This window comes from Antechinus flavipes, chromosome 4 (assembly GCF_016432865.1).
Source record: "Antechinus flavipes isolate AdamAnt ecotype Samford, QLD, Australia chromosome 4, AdamAnt_v2, whole genome shotgun sequence".
NCBI lineage: Eukaryota > Metazoa > Chordata > Mammalia > Dasyuromorphia > Dasyuridae > Antechinus > Antechinus flavipes.
This window is the reverse complement of record NC_067401.1, coordinates 77,539,334-77,560,558: the sequence shown is the minus strand read 5'-3', so window position 1 is coordinate 77,560,558 and position 21,225 is coordinate 77,539,334. Positions and strand designations below refer to the sequence as shown.

The following is a 21,225-nucleotide window of genomic DNA, read 5'->3' as shown; positions in this document are numbered from 1 at the left end:
TGTTCTAACTCTTAGTGCTAGAGATTATAATTTTCAAAGGCAGGTCCTGAATCTTTTCTTTTATCAACTTTGTTCACGCTCAGGTGATTTTCTTGTTGAAGAACTTGGATCTGTGAATAGCTAGAATAATGAGTCAGGTTTTTTTGGTTTTTTTCTATCGTGTCTCTCAGACCATCATTTTGAGTTTGAATTCTGAAAGCATTTTTGGGGCCATGAAGAAACTTGTCATGTTCATTCAATATACATTTACTAAATGTTGTAGTAGGTACTGAAAAGGTTACAAAAGAATATAAAATGGGTTTCCTGGTCTCAAGGAGCTTCCAATGTCATTGCTGATGTAAGATGTACATCTGTACAAAATTATAAAGACAATACAGTTATTCCTTTTACACTGTGGGAACTAAGGGCACAGTGTTCCCGCTTACTAGAAAACCCTTGTAAAATTTTGGTTCTTCTTTTGTACTAGAGAAGAAATCTGCATTTTTTCTTTATCTTTTATGAGATGTTTACAGTAGCTTATTGTAAAATTTTGGTTATGTATGTGGTCATAGGCTTTATGTTGTCTGCTGGCCTTATCTGTGGCTTCCACAAAACTCCCCCAAGTTTCCCATTTAATTTTTTATGGTGACATGTGATATATTGGAAGCACAATGGGGAAACTGATAATATGGAAGGAATGAGTGTATCAACTAAGGATAATGGATAGCGGAAAGATCTTCACCTAATCTCAGCTTTGCCACCAAGAGCCTCTATGGCTTTTGGAAGACTATTTAACTTTATTATTACTCTTTCTTTCATGGAAAATATGAGGGCTAAATTAGTTTCTTTCCTTAATCCCTTTCGGCTTCAACTCACTCTGCTGAATATAGGGACAAATGATATATGTTATAGAAGTTCAAATGAGAAGTTCAGAGGAGCTTATGGTCCCTGTTAAAATTCCCAGCTCTGTTTAAACTTTAGCAGGCATGCTGCCTTCACTTTACCCTCTGACCCCCTCACCAGATAAATGGAGCAAAATTGATTCTTTGCCTGTATTCTGTTTCCTCCCTAAAGGCTCATCTAGCAATTTACAGAGGAATGGAAAGCCAGCCTTAGCCCTAAATTGATTTAACTACATTTGATACACTCTTCCTATCTTGAATAAGACTTTTCTGTTATAATAACCCAAAAGATTGCTTTTCACACCTTCTTCATTTTTATGATTTTTTTCAAAGGCTGCTAGTGTAGTTCACAGTAAAATTCTTTAGTTGGTTTTATCACACTCAAGAGTAACCAAAGCAGAGTGTCAAGTCCTCATAATGAGACTGAGGACTTACTACTCTTTTTTATATGACTTTCAAATGACTGCTACAAATACATTCATTGGGCAGAAGATGGTAAGAAGAAAGCGTCTGTACAGCAAAAGGAGAATGGACACTATTTTTCTGTATTCTTATAGGAAGCAGCAGATTCTCTTCTGTTCTCTGATATAATGTGTCATATATGTACTGGAATCCAGAGTTTGACTTCCAAGTCACCCAATAACTTGTCCCAAATTAGGAAATAAGAGCAAGAAATTAATAATAATAAAAAAAGCTGTCATTTACATAGCGCTTTAAAGTTTGCAAAGGACTTTACAAATATTATTCACAAAAACTCTGGGGGGGATAATATACTATTATTATCCTCATTTTATAGGTGAAGAAACTGAAGCACTCAAAGTGAAGATTAGGACCAATTTTGGGAAGCATACTGCCAATGCACGGATTGTTTTGTTTCATTCTGCATGTTTATAATAACAGATGTTGTTTTCCTGGCTTTCTCAGTAGAGATGGAGGCAGGTAGGAGGGAGAGAAGGTGGATATCTATTTGAAAAATAAATTTCATACAAATTTGAAAAATGAAAACTGTTTTAAAGATTATCAATTCTTAGGTTAGAGGATATAGCATATTATAATGAAACAAGTATTGGGGTGAGAAGCAGGAAGTCTGGTTTCTAGTCTAGTCTGGCCTTATCACTAATTAGCTATCTGATTTTAGGCAAGTCATTTAACATCTCTCAGTCTTGGTTTCTTCATCTGTAAAATGGGGGAATTGAATCTGATCATCCCAAAGGTTTCTTGCAGCTCAAACATGATTCTATGATATCCAGCAGATTGTTTTTCTTATTTTTTCTTTCCCCTTTTTCATGTCTAATAATAAAGAATTGTCATTTCATGTACATGTTATCTGATAGCCTAGTAGATATATTGGCTGATGATGGTAGTTATCATCTTCATAGGGCAACCCTTTACAAAAATGGCTTTATGAAAATCGATCCTGTTTGGCTATTGATCTGTACGGGGATAAGAAGGAAGATGGTCATTTCAGAATTGGTATTTGTGACCCTGACAATCCTGGGTGAAAATACTTATCTTGCTCAATAGAAGTAATTTCCCAAGAATAGTTCCTTCTTTTGTCAATACAGGCTTCACCCAGTCCTGCTCACATACTTCCTTCCTTTTCCCCTCCAGGGATTGCATCCCTAAATCCATATTTCTTTCTAATCACTGACATAGACACATCAAAAAGTCAAGGAAATTTGGTGCTGCAAGTGGACTGCCTTACAATACTTTGAAGCAGAAAAAATATAAGCTATACAAGTTTTCAGTCATAGTTTTATTTTTTCTATGTTGTTTGCATAAAGTATGTAGAATTGACTTTTAGGAAACTCTGCCACTCTTATGTTCTCCATTTCGTAAATTTCACATTTTTTATTTATGATGGTGGAACTCATTTATTTGATAGACTCCGAATCTTCCATTTTATAAGAAAACTATTTCTTTCTTCATGATGTAGATGAAAGGAATCACTGTAGCCAAGTGGTCTGTGCCTAAAATAGGATCATTGGGATCCATGCTGAGTTCAAGTTTTTGAAGAACAGGCAGGGGATGGGGTGGGGATGGAAGGATGCAGTTTCACTTTTCCTAGTTGAATCTCTAGCACAATCCTCTATTTTGTTCTTAGGGTCAGAGAGAGGGAAAAAGAGAGAAGCATTTGGGAAGATTAAGGAAGGAGAAGAAAAGGTAATTTATATGGATGGGGGAAAAGAGAAAAAGTTTCAAAGGATTTGAAAGAAAATGTGTTCATCACTGAATCATAGGCAGTCAGAACTGGAAAGGGTACTTGAAGATCATTCAATTCAGCTCCATCTTCATTTTATAGCTGAAAAAACTGAGACTCAGGTCAATTGGCTTGCCCAAGATGAATGAGCAACAAATCTAGGACCAGGACCCTGGTTTACCAATTCCTGATTCCTTTTGTGACAGTGTTTCACAGTCATAAAACTATATAAAATAAACAATGATGAGAGAGCTTCGAGCTAACCAGACCCTGAGCCAGTGTGAAAGATTCTGAATTTTGTGGCAGAGACTGTAGCTATTTTTATATTGGACATCAGACAAAGGCTGCATCATACCTTTTGCTAGCAAATAGGACCAAATAAATAAATAAATAAGTGTGGCAATGGCTATTAAGGATTCTGTATTTGCATGAGGTAAACTGCGATTCAACAATGAAACTTATTGCAATTAATTTTACTTTATGGATGACATAATGAACCTATGCTGAAGTTTCCACCGGTGCCATACCAGATCCCCCACTTTTTGTAGGCACTTCAAAAGAAATCATTGACATCCTTTGTGTAGGGAACATTTGCTGACCTGTAATACCTTGTTCCCAGAATGAAAACATAAAGCCACAGTTTGATGGCTTTCCAATATTTCTTGGGGCCCCCCTATGAGCATTAATTGCTTCACCACTGTGTGGGAAAGCAATTTGTACATTAACAGCACGGCAATAAACAGCCATCATGTATTGGGAGATGAGGCGAGAAGAAAAGAGAGAAAATTTCTTCTTTGAACAAGTGAAATCAGCTACATTTAGGCTCATTTTGATAAAATGCCAGACATTCTTCCATTTTTCAAGTGGCGGAATTTCTGATCTGGTTCAGAATTCGATATGGTCTATGTCTGTCCCTTCCAGTTTCTACCACCATGTCTGTCCTGGCACATTCCGGTATAAGTTTCTCCTGATATAAATATCTCCTATCTGAATACATGGAAAATCTGGAAAAATTCCAATTCCAGCTACAGATGACAAAGTTCCTTTTTTTACCATCTTTATTTTATAATCCAAGTAAGACTATGCTAGAGAAAAATAAAATGCTAGAGATTTTTCTCTAGATATCACCAAGAAGTCTATTAGATCCTCAGGGATCCTCAATTTTACATGGACTCTCTGTTCCTAAGACTGTTCTTTTTTAAAGTTCAGAAATGGATCATTAAGATTTTATAAGGGACATACACATTCATTACGACTACATAAAACATAACAACAACAAAATCTGATAATGGCGCAGATGAAAAGGATTGGAAGGAGAAGCATAACTAGTAATTTTTGCACCTAGGGTAAGCAGTATAACATGTACCCAGGGTAAATGGCCCAAAATATTTCTTCAAATATTGCTGTAAGACGGAGTCAGCTGAAGCAGGGGTAAATAACAGCCAGTGGGCAGAGATCCTGAGATATCATAAAGCTAGGGGGTAGGAAGGAACAGAGCAAGTCCAGGTGGGAAGGAGCTTACCTGGTGTGTGCCTTGCCAGGAGGAAGAAGGCACCATCTGGTAGCTTCCCATTTTAAGTAATTATCTCATTAACCAGAATCTAAACTCAGTTGTTTCTATGCTGCTGAAGAAATACAAGTAGTGTCAGTGCCCTCTAAAAGGCAGGACCTGTGAGCAAAGTCCTAGTTGTGCTACCTTAGTTATAGTTCTCAAAAGGAAACTCAGAACCAAATAAGACATTATTGTTATTATATATAATAAAAATGTGGACCCACAGGCATAATCCGCTTAGCAGACTATAATTTGGAATTTATGATTTTGTTATGCTCCTTTTTATTCCTTATTTTATTTATTTGATTTTTAATGACTTGATGGTTATTAAGTCTGTAATAAAAGACTATCTATAAAGAAAAAGATTGTATAAGGTAGCTTGGTTCATTCCCTCTCCCTCTGCCATGCAGAATGTTATCATGGCCTTGGAGATGGTCAGCTAACTCCAATGAACAGTCTCCACAACAGGAGGTTGATGAAGCAAGCTCCCCTGAGGTAGGGCAAGACACAACTTCAAGGACATGGTTTAAGTTTTGCAGCTATAGCTCATACATAAACACTCAGGAAATATTTGGCAAATTTCTGAGTGTCTGAATGACATAAACAGAGACATACCAGTTTGGTAGAATGTACACCAAAAAATAGCCTCCATGTCTAATTTATATAGCATGCTCCCTCTGTAAAATGGGAATATCAGACTTGGAAGTAGAACTTTCAGGTTGGGAGGAAAAGAATAGAGGGACATGTGAGGGGATGGTAGTACCTGTTGAGGGAACTCCTCTTCAACTCACTCCTGCTGTAAAGTAGATCTCAGGTTTTTCATCCCTTCTCTGTCAACCTGAACCTTGCTAGGAAATGATGAGCCTTCCTGAGTAAGTGATAGAATGCAGTATAGAACAGGGTTCGGCAATTCCAAAAGACTTGGGATAGAAAATGCCATCTACATCCAGACAAAGAACTATGGAGACTGGATATGGATTGAAGCATACTATTTTCATTTTTTTTATCATGATTTTTCCCTTTTGTTCTGATTTTTTTCTTTCACAACATGACTAATATGGAAATATGTATAATCTATATCAGATTGTTTGCTATCTTGGAAGGTAAGGAATGGAGGGGAAAATTTTGGAATTCAAAATCTTACAAAAATCAGTGTCAAAAACTATCTTTATAAGTAATTAGAAAAAATAAGAAACTATTAAGTTAAAAAAAAAAAGAACAGGATCTGGGATTACCTCCTTGAGCAATTTCATTTCACCGTGGATCCTGTGTGTTTGAAATTTCTAATTTTAAATCAAGGTTGGGTTCAGAAACTTCTCTGATTTATCATTCCAGGGTTTGATGATCTTCATGTTTGTGCTGACCCAGGAATCCCAGAGTATGGCTCTCGAACCCCTAGTGCAGGTGTTTTCTTTGAAGACTCTGTAGCTCGATTTCACTGCCAAGAAGGATACAAGCTTAGGGGCCCACCAAGAAGACTGTGTATGAAACACTTGAATGGTTCCTTAGGCTGGATACCGACTGATACACCGGCGTGCCTACCAGAAGGTAAGATATTTGACATTCTGTGAAAGATCCAGATTTAAGATAAGTTTGTATGTCTCCCGTGGTGTTTACTGAAGATTTTCAATGTTATGTGTGAGTCACAGATGGGTCAGAACCCTGCAATCTGATGGGTTTTCCAGTTGTTAAGAATCTTGTGCATGTTGATCAATGTGAGCATATAATGAGGTCTCGGGTAAAGGAAAACTTAACTACAGCAACTGAAGAAATACTGTGACTTCTTTATCCCAATTATAATTCTATTCATCACCATTTTTGTCAACTCTGAGATAGCATCCAGCTAACATTAGGGCTCTCTGTTATTAGGTTGCCAAATTTGTGGGCATTTCCATTTTAGTTAGAGAGAAGCTTGGCAAAAATATAGTTTGAATACTGTATACAATGATCTCAAAGATATATATGTTTCTCAGAGGATTACATCAATTATTCCTTATTAGTTCTATGCCAGGGGTAATTCATTTAAAGGAAGAAAGGAATGTGGCAAGCAGTGACAGATGAGCAAGATAAAGATTTATTTCTAGTCATTATGCCAAAACTTATTGCAAGAAACAACTTGATTTTTGCTGTATGAATACAGATTTGGAGTTTTAGAAATGTGTTTAGTTTAACTAATTGGAATGATAAACAGATCTTCATCTACCTCAATGGACTGACTAAAATAGTCCCATACTGATAAATCACAAACATTAAATTAGGCCTCAGATTTCAAGATGGCATAAAGCTTATATCCTACCAAGTAAATTAGAAATCAGAATTTTGGCTTCTAACAAGCACTGATTTTATTTCTTTTGACAAAGCTTTTATCATCACAAGTCACAAAAATGCCCACCAAATTTAGTGTGTGTTTCCCCCACGAAACCTTTTAAACAACATTTGGCCTGCAGAGAAGATAAGAGTTGACAGCTTTTTGGGGAATCTTGTATCTAACTTGAAGATAAACACACATGCTACTAGTATAGAAAAGCAATACAGAATTTATATTTTTTATACTAGGAAAAGAAACAAGTATTTATATGTACCTACCGTTTGCCAGGCACTATGCTTAACATTTTACAAATATTATTTCATTTATTTGATCCTTACAACCAAAATCTATCTTCCATGATATGATCACAACTACAAAACACTTTCCACACAAATAAAGTCAGATCTAATCAGTTGGAAAAATATTAAGTGCTCATGGGTAGGATGAGCGAATATAATAAAAAACAACAATACTACCTAAATTAATCTATTTATTTAATGCCAAACCAATCAAACTCCCAAGAAATTATTTTACAGATCTAGAAAAATGATTTTTACAACCATGAGTGATGGGTACTTTTATGATCCCCACTTTACAGTTGAGAAAATTGAGGCAGACAGAGATTGTGACATGTCCAGGGTCACACAATTGGTAAATGTCTGAGGCCCCTTTGAATTCAGGTCTTCCTGACTCCAGACTTTATCCACTGAGCTGCCTAGTTTCCCTTGGCTTCACTGTAAAGTGAAAATTTCTAAGGAAAGTCCTTGAATGGAATGGTTGTCCCCAGTTTCCAGGTACACAGTGAGGGGGATCAGATCTTTTTTCTCAAATCAGCAGTAGGAATAAGCCTATATATAGAATGTTTCCTTACATGTACTCAGAAATCAGGAAGCCCATGTTTAAAGTAGAACCTAAAAATTGAATTTTTAATAAAAAGAAAGATCCAGCCCATGTTTAAAGTAGGACCCACAATTGAATCTTTAATAAAAGGAAAGATCCAGCCCATGTTTAAACTAGGACCCACAATTGAATCTTTAATAAAAGGAAAGATATAATAACCTATTTTGTTAAATGATTTCTAATCATCAAACCCTTCCTACTTGTCCCAGTTAGAGACTTGAAGGGGTAGGGGTGAAGTCTGTGGATGTCTGAAATCTTTCTCCTATAAAGCTTTGCCAATGTTACTGTGACCCAGGAACTCCGCTCCCCAAACACTCTTGTATTGTTCATGTTAATGATTAGGCAGAATCATGATTAAGCAGCTAGGCAGGATGGTGCATTCCTTTAAACCTGGCTACTAGAGAAGGCTCGGGCTGTTGAGTCATTAGAGTTCTGGTGTTTGGATCTGTACTAGTCCTGTAGCCAATCAGGGGTCCACGCTAAATCTTGCCCCAATATGGCCCTGAATGGGGGAAAGGGAGACAGGAAGAAATCTCCAGGCTGCCTAAAAAAGAAGAACCAGTGGAATGATCAACAATAGGGTCAGCATTGCTCCCATCTGATTTGAGGATGCTCTGGGTACTTGGAATCAACCATGGTGGCTACCTCTGAGAAGACGTTGTCTGTGGGTACGAGGTAGCCAGGTGAGTTTCCTCAGCTCTTTTGGCTTTCTGGCGAGGTGGGTAATACTGGTGCCCAGTGGATACACTCAGTAGCCAATGGTTTCCATATTGTGATAGTATTGTCAATTTTGGGACTCTGTGACAGCTTCTGCTCTTGGGGCATTGAAATCCCCTGTTAACCATTTTCTCATTTGAGGACTTGACTGTTTCCAAACACAGCTATGTCACTGTGTCAAATAGAGAAACATGACCCCCAAATCCCTCCTCCAAAATAACCCAGCACTTAGCATAATACCTGGCCCAGAGTAAGCACTGATTAACTCTTAGTTGAAAGAGCCAGCATCCCCACTTGTCCTATGATTTGATCACCGTCATGAGAAGAGAGCCAGGATGTCCAAGCTAATGAAAGCAATCTCTTCCCATCAAAAAGTAGGGCGCCCAGGAAGCCTCTTAACACTAGATGCAACATGCTATTCTGATCGACCTAAGAAAACTAAGTATAGTTACAATTGTTGGAATTGTGTGATAGATGGCTGGATCATGTTCAGAGATTTTTGCAGGCAGCTAGGTGGTACAGTGGATAGAGGGCAGGACTTGGAATTAGGAAACCTGCATTTGAATCCTGCCTCAGATATTTAATAGCTGTATGACCCTGGGCAAGTCATGTACAGTTATCCCTTCCATATTGTAGGGGTTTGGGGTACAGTGCTCCCATGATCTAGAAAATTGTTGTAAAAAAAATTTGGTTCTCCTTTTGTACTGTTAAAGTCTGAGGTTTTCTTTTTCTTTTATGAGGTGTTTATCCGTGCTTTATTGTAAACTTTGAGTTAAAAATTTCTGAGTTTCTAAACTTTTTTGGTCATCTGTTGGTCTTTGCTTGTCATTTGTGTTTTCTGCAAAATTCCCCTCAAATTCCCATTTACAGTAATTTCTTATGTCAACCTGCAATATGTTAAATCGTGATGGGGAAAGGATGATGGTATAGTTACTCAGTCTCAGTTTTCTCATTTGCAAAATGGGGATAATTATCATACTTTCCTCACTGGGTTGTTGTATGGTTCAAATGAGCTAACATATGTAAAGGGCTTTGCAAACTCTAAGTATAAATACTAGCTATTATTATTATTATTATTATTATGATTATTAATTGTTAGTATAGTATAGTCCTTGGTATAGGAAGAAAACAGATGTTTTGGGTGTGAAAAGCTCAAGCAGCTTAATAGGTGTCTTCTCCTAATCTGTACATAGGACATCTGAAATTTCTTAAACTAAGAGGCAGCAGATGGCATAGGTTTGCCTGGTTGTAGTGAAAGAACCTTTCTCTTTCATAGGAGCTCATCCGGAGATACTACATGACCCTGGCAGTAAGCCAGCCTTGCTAGCTAACATATCCTCATGATTCATGGTCAGGAAGGTCTCTAAGACAAGACTTTATCCCCTATCATCCATTACAGCACTTTGTCCCCACAGGTTCAAAAATGATGTATACCATTCCCTCTGCTTCTCACCCAGGGAAGCTGCCATTGGGACAAAGAAGGACTGCCCAAGCTAAGGAGCAGCTCCCTCTCACGAAGCCATTATACCCCCAGGTCCCGGCCTTTCCCTTGCCAGGCTTTGCAATTCAACGTTTTTGTTATAAATGCCTAATAAATGCCAGGTCTTGTTAGATGCTCTTGATGGAAAGATATCAAAGAACGTACATTTCTACTGGTGTGTGTAATCAGTATGTTGATTTCATTTCTTAGGTATCTTGGAACAGAATGGCTTTTTCTGACATTAATTTTTGCAAAGCTATCTCTATTCTCTGATCCATATCTATATCTATATTTATGTGTCTATATCTATATCTCTGATTGTTGATACCAACTAATCAGTTACACTGTGGTGAATAATCAAATTTATAGGATCATACATAATTCAGAGCTTCAATGGACTTTTAATCTTGTCAACATGGATTCCTTGTAGATTTATATAATTTAAAATATGAAAGGGACTTTGGAGAGCATTTCATTGGGAAGTCTTTCCAACCGCAAGAAGTTAACCGGCTCATTTAATCACCCTAGTTAGTAGAAGAAGATCAACCAAGAATCTGACTTCCATACTTTCAAGCCAACCACACCATTGGGAAGTTCTTCCATTAAAGTGTATGTTTTTCTTCATTTTAATTCTCACATATCTACATATTTTGCTGTCTTTCATCCTTGTATAGTTTTCCATACTTTTCTTTGAATATCCTATTTATTTTAAGTAAACAATATATTAAATTTTGAACTTACAAAATAGTTAACTTAAGAAACCCTATGATTTGTAAAAGTCATTTTTTCTCCTTGGGTCCCAATTTCTTTGTTTAGGGGCTAGCTTAAGTAATGTGATTGATTCTTATTATGGGACTTTAAAAGCCTCCAGTGTTAATACATACCAGTGAATCACAATGAAATATACCATCGTTGGCAGGCTTTACTACTAGCTAATTATTGTTCTGTTATATCTGACTCTTCAAGAACCTATTTGGATTTTTTTTTTTTTTTTTTGGCAGAGGTACTGGGAGTGATTTTCCTTGTCCTTCTCCAACTCACTTTGCAGATGAGCAAGTTGAGACAAGCAGGGTGATTTGCCTAAGGTCACATAGCTAGCAAGTGTCTGGGGCTGGATTTGCAGGACTCTATTTACTTCACTCTCTAGCTGTTCGACTAGCTAACTAACTTGCATTTATTTAGCATTTTCTAAGATTTTCAAAGTATGATTTACATGTTATTCATCTGAACCTACCAAACATAATCCAGAAATTCTCTGGGAGAAAAAAAAAAGAAAGTGTGAGTCTGGAATCAGTAGAATCACATTAAAAAATACCTTTTTATGGCCTGAAGAGGATAGAAATGATAGCCAGGAATGAAAGGAAGATACCAATAATGTTAATGTCCAGTAGCGAAAAGGTAGTTTTCAAATTATTCCAAATAAGGCTTATTCTTCTGGTACATTGACAAACAAGATGCCAATAAACTGGACACCATGTTGGTGTCTCCCTCCCTGAAAACTGTATTAACTAGGGAAATTTCCTATAGCAGGAATGTCCTTCCAATATTATAATAATGATTTATGGAAAAATACCTTTCAATTTTCAAGCAACTTTTCTAGACTGTACCTTGTAAAATAAAATGAAAAATATTCATATCCCTTCCCCCTGCCAAAATAGATGAAGCAGACTGAAATGAAATCAACTTAGGATTCATTTTTACTCTGAACAAATGATGACTGAGCAAAAGTGAGTCTATTTCTAAACCAATTTTTAATTAATATTGTTGAAAGGATTTGCTTGCTTAACTACACTTTGATACAGCTATGAAACTAAATCCATACCAGGTATTAGGCTAGTAGTTACACTGGTTAAACACAAAAGTGTGGGTTGTTTTTGTTTTTCGGATTTTTTTTTTAATTAAAAACTAAATAATGGAGTAGTGCTCCTGTACAGGGTCATAGTGTTAATTAGATTTAGCAGACACTCTAAAGCACACTGTTTTCTCACTTTGGATTCTTTTTCAGGGAAGGGCATTAAAAAAAATTTTTTTTAAAGCAGAGTCCTTCTAGTGGCAGCCTGAGTTTCTACCTTTTGTGAATTAAGGGTGATACTTGAGAAGTTAGCTACAGGCTCTCTGGATGGGGGCTACTTGCTACTCAAAATCTATTTTTTTCTTTCTTCTTTATGGCTCCCATTGGAGTATGCTTAAATTAAAAGGAAAGAATAAGAAAGGGAGGAAGAGAGTGAAACTGTAGACTCTGAAATTTTTATGAAGTAGCATTTTAATATTTGAGGAGTTTGAGCCCAATTCTTCCTCAAAGTTTGGTAAAAGGCCTTTTCTTTTGGCTATTTTTATTTTCTAAATTTATTGATACTTTTAAAAGAGAAAACTTTTGGCTTTTATATCCTATTCAGTTCTGAATTACCCTTCTGGTACCCCATGTAGGCAGCCTTTCTTTGTAATAAAGATTTTAAAAAGAAAAAATAAAGTTCAGCTAAGTTAACCAACACATTGACCAACCTTAATCTTCCATCACTCCAATGAAAGGCCAAATTTACTAAGTATAATTATATAACATTCAGTTTTGCTGTGTTCTTTAGTATTCCTCTATTGCAAATAGTGCTAGCTTTAGATAGATACTTTAAATTATATTAAAATGGCCCTTCCACACCTTTGCTTTTTTGTATGTTATGTATAAATGACTTCTACTTTGTTAAAAGACTTACTTTTTTAATTTAAAAAAATCATTGATGTAATTTTGTTATTTGATGATTTTCTTTTTAATATGAATTATTTTGCTCATTGTTCTCCTAACATTCTTGTATCCCTGGTATAAAGCCAACTTAATAATAGTGAATGGTTTATTTTTTGGATATATTGTTGTGGTCCTTTTGCTAGGATTTCATTAAAAAAAATTTTGTATTAGTATTTACTAGTGAGATTAGGCTATAATTCTGTTTCCCTGTTTTATTTTTCTCTGGTTTAGGTATCCTTTCCATATTTGTCTCGTAAATAAAGTTCAACAGGAAGCTTTCTTTCTCAGTTTTTAAGACTAATTTTTATAGCAGAGTTATTAATCACACTTGAAAGAGTTGATAGAATCCATCTATAAATCTGTCTGGACTAGGGTTTTTGATAGTTCTCATGAGTCTTGTTCCATTTCATTTTCTGAAACCAAATTAAGATCTCTATTTCATGTTCTGTTTATTTGAGTATTTATGGGGGATTTTTTGGTTTGTTCTTTTTTTTGGGGGGGGTAAGCATTCATTCCTTTGGATTCTGGGTTTTGCTCACCTATAATTGTGAAAGCAGGTTATGATAATTGTTTTAATTTCTTTGCTATTATGATTACATCTTATTTACTTTTTATTTTGGTATATTGATTTTTTTCATTTCTGTCTTTTTCTGTCTCTATTTTCCTTTCTGGTATGCTATTAGTTTTGATTTTGTTAGTCTTTTAAAAGAATCAACTTTTAGTTTTATGATTTTTATAATAAATTTTATCTACTTCTCCATTTTTCAAGATGTCTTCATGTGTGCTTCATTTGTTGCTTTTTTTGTTTTTTAATCATATATCCCACAGATTACTTTTCTTTTTATTCAATACATACTCTTCAAGATATAATTTTCTTTTGTGTACTTCTTTAGCAGGATAGTCCAAAAAATTTGGTGTCTGAATGCCATTTTCTTTCAAGCAGTTCTATATTATTTCCATACTTCATTCTTTCACCCATTCATTATTCAGGATGTAATTAGTCAGGATGATTCATATCTTTTTCTTCTGTTTGATATATTAAATTACAATCTTACTACATTATATCCTTTAAAAATGTTTTTCATATTCTTACTTTTTACATTCATCCATGATTTTTCTATGCCCTAATAAATGGTCCATTTTTGTAGGTTGCATGTGATGCAAATCAAATGAATATTACATGTATAATATTTATAGTTGGAAGACAGCTTATCTTTTAACTAATAACTTATCCAGTTTGTCTAATTCTATAGTTTCCTTTTTGTTAATTTTTTTTGTTACATTGATGCAACTTTGAAAGAATAATATTAAATATAAGTAATTATAATATAATATGTCATATAATATAGTATAATTAATTAATATTAAATATATTAATAATGTAAAACCTCTGATAATTATTGTTATAATATATACTTTTTATCAAATTAACTTTTTCTTTACAAATGTTAATGTTATATCATTTAGTTTATATATGTTTAGCATTGAGATTGTTTCATTATCTTTAAAACTATTAAGCATAATGTAGTTTCTAAGTTTATCCATACTGACATTATAATTATTATTTTTGCTTTGTTTGATAGCATGATTAAATTTTTTTTCTTTTTAAATAGTAAATGTTTATTTCAGGTTTTAAAATTTTCAATCTTTATATAATTTTTAGATATTTTTACATGTAACAATTTGTATTTCTTTTTCATGTCCATTCTACCATTATTTTTCAGTTTTTGAATGGTTAATCAAATCATGTTTAAAGTTATAACTGTTAGGATTTTGACTTTTTTCCCATTTATTTCGTTTTTTACTGATTTTATATTCTTCTTCTTTTAACTCTTTTAACTTTCTTTGAGTTTAACTTTTCTTTATGCTATTTTCACACTCTTTGATTCCCATAGATTCTTTCCTACTGCTGTAACACACTCTTTACCTTCCCTATCCCAAATTTCTTTAATTTTACTACCTTGTGATTTATTTTATATTCAAGTACAGTTTCTTTTTTTTAATAGTACATAAGCATGAAAGAATTGTTTCATTGCCTACTTTTTTTTGGTATTGTGCTTAATTACTTCATGTTCCTTAGGGTATTTGAAGTTGAATATTATTTCACTTCTGCATTTTCTATTTGTTTTACAGAAATGCCTTAAAAGATCTATATTTTTTCATTACTGATTAGTCCTATAGGATAAGTTATTTTGTGTTATGATGTGTTGCTTTTTGAAATATATGATTACATTTTTTCTTTCATTTCTTGTCGCTGCTGAGTAATCTTGAGTTATTTGAATTGAGGTGAACTCCTTTCTTCAACACTTGCAAGATATATTGTTTTGTATTGATATTATGAATTTTTCTGTTTGGTTATGATCTAGAGATTTGCTTGATTAGTACTTTGTTGTTTGTATTAAAAAATCTTGGACACATGTGTTGTTTTATTTCCTAAGTATGGCATTCAAATTTTCATGGTATATAGTATTATTTTGGGAAGGCTTTGATTCTTACTTTTTTCTCTATACATCCTATTTTTTGTTTTGGTTATTTTGGCTCATGCACAATTCATGTGTTCTTTTAACTTGCCTCTTCATTTTCCTGTCAAATTTCCTTCCATCTTGTTTCTTTTTCTTTTTTCATTCTTTTAGGTCATTTTTTAAAGATCTCTCTTTCTTTGGAGAGATTCTCTGTTATGAGTCATGTCATTTTTCTACTTTACTATTTGCCTTCTTTAATTCTTCCTTGAAAAGAATTTCTAAACTAATTTCCATCCTCCATATAGTATGTTTTCAACATCCTCATATTGGAAGATATAGGAAGACCTACTAGCTCATAGATCAAGTACTCTCTATAGGTGAAGACTAACCCCATCTGGGTTTAGATTCCTCTTTCTTTCAAAAATAGTCTTCCTTAGAGAGATTCACCTCTAGTCATTCTGAATTGCCGTTGTCTCTCTACCCTGCCACTCATTGCTATATTTTGTCCCTTCCCATAGCTGGACACAATCAACATTTTCTACTTGTAGTATTTTGGTGTTTCACATTATGTTATTGCCATATAGAAACCCTCTCAGTCAGGTCCAGAAATATAAGTTCATGAGCTTAGAATAGAGAAAGTGAGTGAGAATATTGAAATTCATGAAACTCTTGCTTTGTGAAGTGTTTTCTATTCTATTTTATCTTGTAGGTTTAGTTTTAATTTTTTTTGTCTTTTTTAAAGTTTTAAAGTTGGAGCACTTTGGGAAAAAATTATTTTACTATCTTATCAATCACATACTACTAAGTGCCTTTTAAGTTTTTACACTTTAGTCATTCCCCATATACCTCCTCCTATAAATCCCTACATTAAAACCAAAAAAGTTAAGTAAAAGTAGCTGACACAACTATAACATAATTTTGCCTTCCTAGTAGTGTCCCTTATGTCTACTAAGATGAAAAAAGTATATTTCATTGTGTGTTTTTTCAGGAACAAGATTCCCTCTGCTCTTAATAGTCCTCCTTTTTTGGTTGTTGTTTATCCTTTGTTCTCGAAGAAGACTGTGACTATCAGGGAGATGATGCCATAACATGCAAGTGAATTGCACTTAAATGAGGGACAGCTGTGCAAAGTCACCAGCCTCATTTTTCCCTCTGGAGCCATCTGGGTCCAGTGGCAAGATATAAATCAGGATGCCTGGAGTGACCAAGACAGATGTTAGAATCTTATAGTAGTTATTTTAGTCCATGCACATTTCAGAAATGTTCATATTAAGCCATATTATATATATATAAATTGCACCAAATCAAAGTTTTTAATCACTTGAAAAACGATGTCACATTCCTTCTAAATCGTTGACCCGATGTATCTAACAAGAAATTTATGCAAGTGAGAGTTTTTCATGGCAAGTTATGGGAAGAATTGAAAGTCAATACTATCTTCTGCCTTACAGTCTTAAGCATGTTAAGAGAGCTTATGTGTATAAGAATCCTTTATGTAAAAATGAACTCCTTGACCAGAAACCTTTTTTTCAAGCATTTATCCTGCATCTCTATGATTAGTCAATTGATTCCTATGGAGCTAGGGGAAAGCAAAAATGCTAATTAGGGGACCAATGACCAAAGAATATTGCATGACTCTCACACTTAATGTTCTATCCTTTACATCCAACAATGATATTGTTGACTTGCCATCTGTAAATATAATATGTATTTTGAGTTGTTTTTTCCAGCACTGGGAATGGATTTATACCAATCTAACCATGTGCAATTATACCACCTCTCTCCAGTCCATTCCCTGCATTTCCAAGACAACTAGAAGGAGTTAACCATGCAGGTCAGGACCATGGAACACAGAATAAAGCTAAACATCCAAGATGGAGATCGAATTTAGTCTCATTAGCATTATATTATAACCAAGTGAAGCAAATTAACCCAGATACTTTAAATATAGTCTTTCCTGGACCAAGATGAATATAAGCATGGACTCTGATCTTTGGAAGTACCATGAGAGGCTGACTAATGACTCATACAGTGTGCTGGGAAGAGGGCACAAGGGGAGGAAAATTGATTGCCAGTTTGATTTAAAGAATTGATATACATATCTATAATGCCCCAACAAACACTATTTTTGAATAATGCTATAATATTTCATACCAACTCCAGTGTAATCTTGAGGTTTGTTAATCATTAAAGACATATTTTAATGGCCTAATTATACTTGAAAGGTATTATAGCATGGTAGATGGAGGAATTTGAAAAATCTATGTTCAAGGGCTATCTCTGACACAGAGATAGTAAAGCTAAAGTAAAGCTTTCTTTGAGATCAGAGAAGGCTACAGCAAAGATAAATAGGACAACATGCAGCTGGTGCTTTGAACTTCCTGGGAAAAGGCACCATATGAATTTAAATACTACCATGGCATTATAAATATTTTCTTTAAAAGATTCAGCTTGATTCATTAGCTAAAACTATCATTTTTAAAACAAACTTTACTCATTAACACTATGGCATGGGAGTGCTTTTCAACGGTAGAATGTCATATGTCTTTTTATAGTTATTCATAAATTAAGGTGAGCTGCCTCCCAGCTCAGAAAGCTCACCAAAAATAAGTGAAAAAACTTTTTATTTAGGGCGTTTTTCTTTCCCTATGCATTTCTTATTGTTTATGTTTCCTCGCTGCTTTTGGTGTAAGTTGTCATAAGGATCATCTTCTATCCACTAGGAAGGGTAATCATTTACAAAATTTCCTCCAAGGTTTCCTTTTTCATTTGCTAAATTTGTTTTCAACAAAACAGGAAAGAATAGATTGGAACCTCCTCCCTTCACCTGGGACACTTTTTTTCATTCAACTATATGCCTTAATTTTTCTCCTCATGGTCCTATCTCTGAATTTGAGACTGTTGGAGTTCCACAAATTCTGTCTTTTGTAGCATGTTTTTGTGTGTCTGTAATCATCCAGTTACACTCTCATGGGTCAAGACCTGAAAAATCTGAGCAAATGAGAGTAAGGTTAAATCACAGGGTAGGTGGAATGAGTAATAGAATCATAGTTTTGGAACAAGAAGGGACATTCGGGTCATCAGAGCCAACCCCCTTATTTCCCAGGGGAGGAAATGAAGGCCTACAGAAATTAAGTAGATTGCCCGTAGTCACACAGGCAGAAAGTAGAACAGAATCTGATCCCAGGTTCCTTGATGACACATCCAGCACCATTTCAATCAGAAATAGAGTAACAGAAATGATTGATCTTGGTTGCTGCACACACACACACACACACACACACACACACACACACACACACACCTACCTTGGCTGCTTCTAATCTTATTCACTTCCAAACGGTGTCATGACACCCTGCTTAAAACCTGTGGATTTTTTCATAAACAATTTTTTTTTCATAAAAAACACACAATGGTGATCTCTGATTTTTTTTTTTTTACCAAGAACATTGCAATCTTCTATGATTCCTTTTTGGGGCTAAAAGGATTATGAGGCAGCAGTGAGCTAGCTGTCTGAGCTGCAGAAAAAGGAGGCGAGTGGAAAGACACGCGTAGAGCTTTGTGTCTGATTGTATAAAGGTCACAAAATGATCATTAGCTTCTCTGAACACCAAGCTGGTTGAAGAGATTCCCCAGAAAGTATTTTTTCACAAGCGACCAACCGAGACTACACAGAATTAGGTTGGCAGCTTATGAAAAATGCAGTGCTACTCCCACAGGTCTCCTGCCAACCCCACTGCAAATTAAATTCATTTTTCTCATGCCAGTGTTCTGTGGCATTGAGGGCCGATTGAAAGCTTTGCCAGACCAAAGGAACAGAGAATCCAGATACTGATGATTTCCTATTACCTATTCAGACCACTTTCCAGGTGTTTAGCACAGGCTTGACATAAAGGGTGAAAACTCCTTGCTCAGAGGAGCCTTCAAAGATTGCTTCTTTATTTTAATCCTTAATATATAGGCCAGAAATATATGAAAATAATAATAATAATGGTGCTAATAACAATAATAGCATCTATATAGCACTTTAAGGTTTGCAAAGTGCTTTATATATGCCATATCATTTGATCCTCACAGCAACTCTTGAGATATAGGTGCTATTATTATCCCCATTCTAGAGACTGGGAATTTAAGGATAAAGAGTACAGACCTAGAAAATGTGTAGATTTGGAATATTTTGGCTACTTCCTTAGACCTAGTCAAAGCTTAGGACTGTAATTCCTTGTGGTCACTCATCCAGTGATATTTTATGACAAGGGAACATGGACCATTAAGTACATGGATCAGAGATGTGTGTACTGTTTTATTTTTTCCCCCTTTTTTTCTGGTAGGGGTGGATCTTAGGTTACAAAGTATAACACTGGGTTCTTTAAGTCAAATCAAAAAGCATTTATTAAATGCCTACTACATGCTAGACACTGTGCTTAGCATTGGGGACACAAACAATGTGTGTGTGTGGGTATGTGAAGAGAGAAAAAAAGAGACAGACAGACAGACAGACAGACAGATACCCTGAGACCAAGACCTTTCTCTCAAGGAATTCATAGTATAATGAGGGAGAAAATGTTCAGACTCTATCAACAATACATCATTAAAAAGGAGGAACTGATTTCCAGAAGGAACCTCAAAGTGAGTAGGTTTGCTATCTTCTCAGGGCCCCAAGCAACCCTTTAAGATTATTAGATGCAAAATAATTGTGGTTCTTTTGGTGCAACCAAATTGGTGGTGAATGGTCCAGACTAAAAGTTCCCTACATCAAGGGCGTCACAGATTCTAACCATAAAAAAGAAGAAATGACTTCTAGAGCAAGTTCTTTTGAACTAAGGATACTTACTCACTCCCCCTAGCTGTTTCCTTTCCCTCTGTAAATCTCCAGAGTCAGACTAAGAGTTTCAAAATTCTAGGCATTTGGAAGTGATAATTTAAATTTCAAATATGCCCCTGTAAGGTAGTACAGTTATATTGAACTTGGAGTCCAAAGTTCTGTTTTTGCCACTTATTGGCCTTGTGACCATGGGCAGATCATTTGATCTCCCTTGAGTTTTAGTTTTCTTATCTCTAAAATGGAATAATACCCACTAATTATTTAGATTGATGAGATCAAATGAGATAAAAATTGTGAAAAAATTTTATAAATTAAAAAGTGTTACATAAGTACATGATGATGTCATCATCATCATTGCCCCTCATTCTTTGTAACTTTGCCTCCTTCTGTCTGGTATCATCTATCCTTTTCAACTTTTACACAGACCTCTCTTAAATGATAGGTCATAGGATTTTCTATATTAGAAAAAGGAAATGCACTTGAATTCTTACTAATATTGGTTTAAGTACATCTGGGTAAGTTCTCAAATTATAGACAATATTTTTGAATAAACGCAGAGTTCCTATACCAAAAGACTATTCCATTATGCATGGGTTGTGTTTTTTTTTGTTTTTGTTTTTTTTGCATCTGAGTGCATATATGCATATCTTATGGGAAGTTAAAGCTAATAATAGCTCACATTTATATAGTACTATGTAGCACTTTAAGATTTACTAAATATTCTCTTCCCCCACCCCCACAACAACCCTATGAAGGAGGTAGTGCATACATAATTATCCCATATTTATAGATGAAGAAGCTGATGCTCTAGCAGGAGAATAGAAATCAAATTACAAGAGACTGACAAGAGTGTCTTGCCCAAAATCATATAATTGGTTGTCTTTTGTATTGAGGAAGACCATGAGATCAGGGAGGTGATAATCATGAATGCAAGTGAATGGGTTTTAGAAGGAAGGAAGGAAGGAAGGAAGGAAGGAGAAAAGGAAGGAAGGAAGGAAAGAAGAGAAGGAAGAGAAGGAAGGAAGGAAGAGAAGGAAGGAAAAGAAGGAAGGAAGGAAGGAAGGAAGAGAGGGAGGGGAAAAGGGAGGGAAGGAAAGAATGAAGGAAAAAAGAAAGAAAGGAAAGAAGGAAGAAAAGGAGGGAGGGAGATACAAGAAAGGAAA

At 35.1% G+C, this 21,225-nt stretch overlaps 1 protein-coding gene across 5 annotated transcripts in view; it reads left to right on the top strand.

Moving 5' to 3' along the window:
- The window catches only part of SUSD4 (sushi domain containing 4), a 220,466-nt gene that overhangs the window by 104,470 nt on the left and 94,771 nt on the right, over positions 1-21,225 (top strand). For all 5 annotated transcript variants that reach the window (XM_051993372.1, XM_051993369.1, XM_051993373.1 and 2 more), the window contains exon 3: positions 5,969-6,181. In XM_051993372.1, coding sequence (XP_051849332.1) covers positions 5,969-6,181 — 213 coding nt within the window. The remainder of the gene's footprint in view (positions 1-5,968; positions 6,182-21,225) is intronic.